We start from the raw sequence: 7721 nt of genomic DNA, 5'->3' as shown, positions 1-7721 counted from the left end.
GCAGGCGTTTATGGCACTGAGCTAAATCCCTAGCCCTTAATATTCTATTTCTTAGCAATACACAGGTTTGTTTTATTTTTCTTTGTTCCTTATGCCTACATAACACATAAACTCAAGTTTTTCATTGAAGTAAACACGTACCTAAGAAAGTGCACCAAACAAATATATCCGGTCACTGGTACCCAGATCAGAACAAACCATGATAATGTCCAGAGGCCCCCCTGGATTTCTGCCAGTTGCTGTCATCTCCAGGGTTAGCCACTGCCTGAACTGCTCATCCCACAGATTAATTTTAGCTGGTAATTTTTATACTTATAGAAAGAATCACACACTGCTTATCCTTTGTGTCTGGCTTCTCTACCTGGCTGCAAGGCACCATGATTGCTTCATTCTCTTTGTTTTCCAGTGTTCCGTGGTATGAATAGATCCATCATCCACGTGTGCCTCAGATAGCCTTTGGCCAAAAATAAAAGTTTGGGAATGTGTACCTCAGTGGTACAGCACTTGCCTTGCATGTGTGATGCCCTGGATTCAACTGCTATTACTGCAAAAATAACTTTTTAAGAAGTAAATAACAGATTAAACACCATTAGATCTAGACTTGAATTCTCCTAGAGAAGAGGGATGATTCTGTGAATAACCCAGGCCTCTAGGCCAATAATTCACCTTGAGTAACAGCTTAATACACTCCTCAGGATCTGAAGAGGTCTAGAGTGTGCCAGGCAATCCTGTCACTCCAGACCATTTTTGGGCCACTGACTGTGTGTACGGTATTGTGCATGAAGATGCAGCTCCTGGGCTCATGCCGACCTCTCCTAGGGGTGGAAGCAACCAGAGAACGTCTTCCAGACCCATGGGAGGTGCAGGGGTCTCTTCCACGCAGGAGCAGCCAGGACCTGGTCCTTTCCCAGCCCCTGGAGCAGAAAGGTGGATACTTCCCCTCAAGCGACATGCAAGTGGGTGTTATCTTCCCCAGGATTCTCAAGCCGCCCCAGCCCTGGCAGTGTGGGCCTTTATCTGGGCTCTGTTTCCTCCCTGAGAACACCAGGTCTTGGAGCAAGAGAATGCGACGAATGCGACGAGCTCTCCCCATGGCCGTCTTGTTCAGCTTCCTTCTGTTTCTGTGTGGCCACTGCCGGGCTGCTGTAGGTAAGGAGCGGGAGGTGGGAGAATCTTCAGCCACCTGCAAGGTTGGGGAGGGAGCCTGGTCTTCTTCTTTAGGGGCCTAGAGCAAGGATCCGATTCAAGGGGACAGACTTAACCCATCTGACCTCTCCGTGCCTCTAGTAATGGGGAAGACCCAGAGGCACTTAGGATCAGGATTGTGTACAGTTTCCTGTAGAAAATAAAAACAAGGGGGGGGGCTGGGGATTTAGCTCAGCGGCATAAGCACCTGCCTTGCAAGCAGGCAGTCATGAGTTCGATCCCTGGTACCGATAAAAAGGAAAAAGAAAAAAGAAAAGAAAAGAAAAGAAAAACAAGGGAGTAAATACATAGACACTGGGGCCTTCGACCACTATGTCAGCCTTTACCCTGGTGCACTTAGATCCTCTCACTGGCTGGAGAAGAGGGAAGGAAAATGTTTACACACTCCTTTCCTCTTTCTTTTGTAGCTGTCACTTGAAAAATGTGCTCACTAGCCAAGCCCGAGCCCCAGCTGGGGGACCCCAGAGGAGTAGGAAGCCGGAGTTAGAGGTCAAGTAGGGGTTTTCAATGCGATGGGGGTCTCTGGCCTCATACTGCCATCTCCTTACAGACAACATCCAAGCCATCTACGTGGCCTTAGGGGAAGCCATGGAGCTGCCGTGTCCCTTACCACACATCCTACATGGGGACGAATTCCTGTCTTGGTTCCACAGCTCTGCAGCGGGCACCTCCACTACCCGAGTCCAAGTAACCAACATCCCACACTTTGGGCAAACCAGAAGGGAATCCAGACTCAAACTCCTGGGAAACTATTCTTTGTGGCTGCAAGAGTCCAAGGATGGAGACGCCGGCCGGTACTGGTGCACGGTGCAGGGTCAGCACGTCGAGTACCAGAACTGGAGGGTGTACGATGTCTCTGTGTTCAAAGGTGAGTGGGGTGGAAGTCAGGGACTGTGGGGCTGGGGAAGCCCAGGCATAGCTCCAAAGGGTTCCTTTGTCCCGCAGGATCCCAGTTCTCCGCAAGAGCTCTGGATGGGTCTTCCTGCTCTGTCCTCCTGTGCTCCGTGGTCCCTGCCACGCGTCTGGACTCTGTGGCCTGGCTGGAGGGGAAGGGGCCTGTGAGAGGGCACGCTCAGCCCTTCTGGAGTGATGGGGCCGCGCTGCTCTTGGTCTGTCCTGGGGAGGGGCACCCTGAGCCCAGAGGCCGTAGACCACGAGTCATCCGCTGCCTCTTGCCTCAAGACAAAAGCCTCAGCTTCAGCCTGCCAGGTAAACTGAGGAAGGAGACAAGGAGGAAAGGAGGCGAGAGAATATAAACCAAGCGAGCCTGGGAGTAATTCCTGGAGGAGCAGACTGCTGCGTATGCTGACTGAGTCTGTAGCAAAACGGGGTTGGTTAAGCCAGTTTTCAGATGAAACAGACCAGCAGTCAAGAATACTTTAGTGAAATACATCATTGTTCATAAACAGGGCAATCTGTGATTTTTGTGGAATATCTCATAGCAGAGAGGAAGAACATAAAAATGGTTGCTGAAGGAGTTGTTTGAACCAAGGATATATACACTGGTGTTACTTGGGCCCGTGGAGTGTGAAGGCAGAAGGAAATGTATGGATAGAATTGTTCTGCAGGGCTTTTTTTGTTTGTTTTGTTTTGTTTTTTAGACACAGCCTTGCTATGCTGGTCTTGAACTCACTTTGTAGCCCAGGCTGGTCTCAAATTTGCAAGGATCCTTCTGCCTCAGCCTCCCAAATGCTGAGATTACAGGTGTGTGCACCACCACATCTGACTTGTTCCGAAGTTTAAAGGAAAAAGAAAAAACCATGATAGTACCAGAATGGAGGGGCATGTCTGTATCCCAGCACTTAGGAGGCTGAGGCAAAAAGATCACAAATTTGAGCCTGGCATAGGTAATTTAGCAAGACTTTGTCTCAAAATAAAAAATAAAATGGCTGAGGATGAAGCTAAGTGTGAAGGCCCTGGGTTCAATCTCCAGTAGGAAAAAAAGCTGTACACCAGAAGACATGCTTATGGGGCCCACACTAACCCTCCTACAGACAGTGCAGAGGACCAAACTCAGGCCAGAGGAAGGGCAGGCGGGGTATTGCCCTCTACATCCTCCCCACTGAAGTGCCTGGCACCTGAGAGACCAAGCAGCGCTTAGAGCAGGAGTGAATGGAGGAATAAACATGTGGGAACCACTTTATTTTTTCTGCAAAAGCGAATTACAGCCGTGGCCGAGCAGCTGTGGCCGAGCTGTGCTCTGGAGTTAGCTGTCCTTCTGCGGCAGGACCGCACCACCCTTCTCTCCTGATGTTGGTGTAGGAGGTTGGGGGGTGGGGGGATCCTGGAAAGCATCAAAGGCGGGTAGTAGATATTGGGGGGCAGGGAAGCACATGAAGTCTTCTGCAGCAAGGGCCTCCTAGACTGGTGAAGCTTCTCTCTGGGGTACAGGGTCAGCCCCCTTCTGCCTCCTTGGTGCCCCTGTCTTGCTCTTATTACAGCCCCCACAGATCCACCTCCCACCCTCTGTGCCCCTCCTGCCCGCTGGGATGTGCCCCGGATCCTGATGCTGCTGCTCACGGTGGGCCAGGGATTCACCATCCTGACCCTCAGCATCGTGCTCTGGAGGCGGAGGGCCCAGGGGGGCCAGGGCCCAGGTGAGCCCCTCTCACCGCTTGCCCCTGCCTTGTCCTCCCTGAGGGAGGGGTGGTGAGGAGCCCAGCTCTGCCTCCTCTGCTAACTTCTCTTCTCCCCAGACACCTCAGTCCCTCCATTCAAACCCGAAATCCAGGTCTATGAGAACATCCACTTGGCCTGCCTCTGGTAAGGAACAAAAGAGACAGAGGCTTAAATCCCAGAGGGCCCGGGGATGGGAGAGCAGATGCTGGTGCTGGATAGTGGGTGGGGGCCTGGTTCCCGAGAAGGCGGGGGAGCTTTCCTTAATCTGATTCTCTGTTTTGCAAACCCACAGCCCACCTGCCCACAAGACCAGATGATCTTGGCGACATCTGCTGCTGGGAAGTGTGACCTGCTGGTTCCCGGCCATCTGGCACATAGAGGACTCAGGAGGGGAGGGGCTTTCTGTCCAGCTGGCCTTGCCAGCCACCAAGCTGTATGGGGGATGGGAGGGGAGCTAAAGGAAAGGAGTTGCATTGTTCCATGTTGTCACAAAAAAGTGTGGTCTCCTGTCTTGAAGTGGCCAGTGGAGGGCTGAGCATGAAGAACTGTGAAATTGAGGGGAACCTGGGCTAGTTGTTGGAGTAAGAAAGGATGGGGTGGGCAGCAAAGAGACAAATAAACCCAGATATTTGGTTTATTTTGTTTTGTTTTGTTTTGTTTTTTGTGTTTTGGGTACCGGGAATTGAACTCAGGACCTTGTACTTGCCAGGCAGACCTTATGCCACTGAACTGTATCCCTGGCCCTAATCCAGATATTTGGACAATAGAAAGTAACAATCACACGGAGACCTAAGGACACATGGGGGAAACTGAGGAACAAGCAAGGGAAGAAGCTGAAGTCAGAGGAAGGAGATGGACAGAGACTGAGAACAACAGAAGCACGCTCCAGAAAACTGCAGGACAGAGAAAATGAGAGGCGAGCAGGCCGCCTCCACACTAAGTCAGAGCTTCCTCTGCTGAAGGGGAGAAGCCTGGAGGAACCAGCAGTCTAATCAGCCCCCAGACTTCCTCAGACGGAGGCAGAGGGACCCAAGTCAGAATGCGGGCACTTGTACTGCCCCCACCCTGACACCTTCCTTATCCGGGGCACACATGCTTCCCTGCAGTGTTCCCTCGTGGTATCCAGGGCATGAGCAGCCTATGGTCCCCAAGTCCTGGGGCACCCCCACCCCGTGCCCAGAGGTCACGCTGTTCTCTGTGTCCACAGAGGCTGCCCCATTGTGCTCTCTGGTGAGCTGTGTGGAGCCCCAGCCAAGTCCAGGCCAGTGGGGTGGAGAAGGACCTCGGTGTTCCCAATGCGGCCACCTCCACTCTCAGGGAGAAGTGAGCTGGGCTCCGGTCACAGCCTTATCGCAGGCAGCTCTGCCAGGCAGCCATCAGAGTCTTGGCTCTAGCTTGGGCCTCGCTGAAGAAGAGCTTTCTCGGAAATCTCGCCTGAAGCTTATGCAGTGGCATAAGCTAAGACATTGGCATGAATGATACAGCTGGAAAAATGAGGGGGTACACGCTTCTGGTGCCAGTGGTTCAGCCCAACCCACCAAGCAACTGTAGCTCATTCTCAGAGAGCACATTTGCACATACATGTGCACACTCACATACACATGAACACACATATATATACTACGGTGTCACCAGGCTCCCAGATGGCCCTTTTATTAAATCTACTTTTTATAGCTCCCAAGCTGAGTCCCTCCTTCCTGAGTTCCCAGTTTACCAAGTTACATCTTTCCCAGCCAGAATCTCCTCGTCACAATTCCTAGTGCCCCTTCTACCCTCTTGCCAGTGACCCACACCCTCATCAAAGTGGCTACCTTGCCAGGGACCCAGGACTGAGATAGGACACCAGTACCAGGCAACTAGAAAAGACAGAGAGAGGGTTCCTTTGGGGGCTGGTTCTGGGCAGATACCCGCTGAGGCCTGAGCAGTGCCCACAGGACTCTGCAGGGCTGTTGGGCCCAGGAGTCTGAAGTCTTCATACAAAATCAGGTTCTTGGGAAAATCTCATGTGTCTGTGCCGGGGTCGCAGGCCCTGCCTCGAGGGCTGCAGAGACACGTGAGGCTAGCGGAGGAGGCGGCCACCCCAGGTGAAGCTGGTCACCAGGAGGACCAGGGTGGCAAGCAGAAGGCTGGGGAGCTGCTGGGTTGCGGTGGCCATGTTGCACAAGTCCTGTTCACAGCACTGATGGCGCAGCATGTAGGAGTGAGACCAGTAGGTGGCATTGCCGGGCAGAGGGCACTGGACCCTTGGGAGGCAGCCTTTCCGCTCGATGACCTCATTCTGGTCTGTGGGACAAAGGAGGAATGTGAGGCAGCACGCAGAGATGGACAGACATGGGGCCAGCTGGAGAGTGGCCATCGGGTCAGTGTCCTACCTGAGGTGCCGATGCTGATGCCACAAGCCTCGTCACCCTGACACTCCACGGGAACAGGGTTGCAGGGCTTGGCAAAGCTGCAGGTGTAACAGCGGAGCCGAGCGGGGGCAGGTGGGATGGTGAGGCCTGTGGGACAACAGGAATCACGGCAAGAGGAGGGGAGAGGCGCAGGCCACATGGACAGAGACTAGGGAAGCCGAGAAACAGAGGCAGAGGGAGTCGGAACCAGGCAGGGGACGTCAAAGAAACAGGCAGAGGCGAGAGCCAAACAGGGCGTGAGAGCAGCAGACAGACAGGAGCAGAAGCCAAAAGAACCTGAGACAAGCAGTGAGAGACAGAAACAGCGACCAGGGAGGGGAGGGGAGGGAAGGGAAGGGAAGGGAGGGAAGGGAGGGAAGGGAGGGAAGGGAGGGAAGGGAGAAGGTGATGGTGCCAGATGCAGATGACAAAACAGGCATTGACTTTGAGGGGCCCAGCGCAGAAGGCAGAAGCTCTAGGGGAGATAAGAGGAAGATGGGGGGGGGGGGGCTCAAAGACACAGAGACAGTGGATCTCCGGTGGAGCTAGCCAGTCCTCAGAGTCCCCACTCTCCACCTGGCCTGGCCACCTGGCTCCCGGGCCCGTCCAGCCCTATAGCTCCTCTGGCCAGGCCCATTCCCCATCCGCCCTTACCCAGGGCCCCACAGAAGAACAGCAGGCACAGGACGGCGGCACTGCAGGCACCCATGGCAGGATGGCTACTGCCGGGAGCCTGGGGAATTTGAGCTGCACCCTGAGCCCAGCCCAGCCAGATCCTCTGAGCGCATCTGAGCATGACAGGAGAGAACGGCACACAAACACACCTAGGGAGAGAATCTGGGGGTGGATCAATGCCAGAACTCATCTCACTCTCCAGTGTGACTCACAGGGCCGGCCTTCTGCTCCTGCACCCCTCTTTTCCCGTCTCTCACACCCTCCCTGCCCTTCCCTGCAGGGTCTTTTCCCTGTCCAACTCAGCGCTCTGCAGCTCCTGAGCTGCATCTGTTGCCCTGGCTCCTACTCTGCTCCCACTGCCTCCCTCTGGTCTCCAGCTGCTTCCCGCTCTTTGTTTTGTTTTCTCTGACACCCCCCCCCCCCATCGCTCCCAAACAGCGCTGGCCTAAATCTCAAGTCTGGGAGTGTGGCCTTTGAGTGGGGAACCAGCCATCCCAGCAAGCCACCCCCTGGCCCCACCCACAAGGCCCAGCTGTGGAGGGGCCGCCCCCACCCAGCTTCACATCCCTTTGATCCCCCCAAGCCTCAACATTCCTACCCCATAATTATCCTCAGGCTTTACTACCTTGGAGGCCTGGCCGATGGATGTGTTTGCTCTGAGGAAGACTCAGGTAGTAAGGAAGGAGTGGATAGCATTGGGGGCAGGGGGCGTGCAAGGCACAGACTGCAAGACTGGCATTTCAGAGATTGGGGACAAGGCTGGGGATAGCAATGGAGCGCTTGCCTAGCATTGCTGAGGCCCTGGGACCCATTCACAGAATCTCACACACA

General features: G+C 54.2%; 2 protein-coding genes across 2 annotated transcripts; one reads left to right on the top strand and one right to left on the bottom strand.

Moving 5' to 3' along the window:
• Positions 1-284: 284 nt before the first annotated feature.
• Positions 285-4445, top strand: Ly6g6f (lymphocyte antigen 6 family member G6F). Its single transcript, XM_023566730.2, has 6 exons — positions 285-1149; positions 1757-2074; positions 2152-2415; positions 3648-3803; positions 3903-3969; positions 4118-4445. Exons 1-6 carry the CDS (start codon positions 780-782, stop codon positions 4140-4142), a joined length of 1200 nt encoding a protein of 399 aa, XP_023422498.2. The 5' UTR covers positions 285-779; the 3' UTR covers positions 4143-4445.
• Positions 4446-5446: 1001 nt separating this feature from the next.
• Positions 5447-7187, bottom strand: LOC100731118 (lymphocyte antigen 6G6e-like). The gene is made up of 3 exons (XM_003473752.5): positions 6870-7187; positions 6198-6323; positions 5447-6108 (listed from the first exon to the last, which is right to left on the bottom strand). The coding sequence occupies exons 1-3, from the start codon at positions 7078-7080 to the stop codon at positions 5885-5887; spliced, it is 561 nt and encodes a 186-aa protein (XP_003473800.2). The 5' UTR covers positions 7081-7187; the 3' UTR covers positions 5447-5884.
• Positions 7188-7721: the final 534 nt, after the last annotated feature.

The sequence above is a fragment of the Cavia porcellus genome, unplaced genomic scaffold (genome assembly GCF_034190915.1).
Source record: "Cavia porcellus strain 051 isolate PalLab524CR breed Dunkin Hartley unplaced genomic scaffold, mCavPor4.1 scaffold_28, whole genome shotgun sequence".
In the NCBI taxonomy this organism is placed as follows: Eukaryota; Metazoa; Chordata; class Mammalia; order Rodentia; family Caviidae; genus Cavia; species Cavia porcellus.
This window is presented reverse-complemented; position numbering and strand designations above follow the sequence as displayed.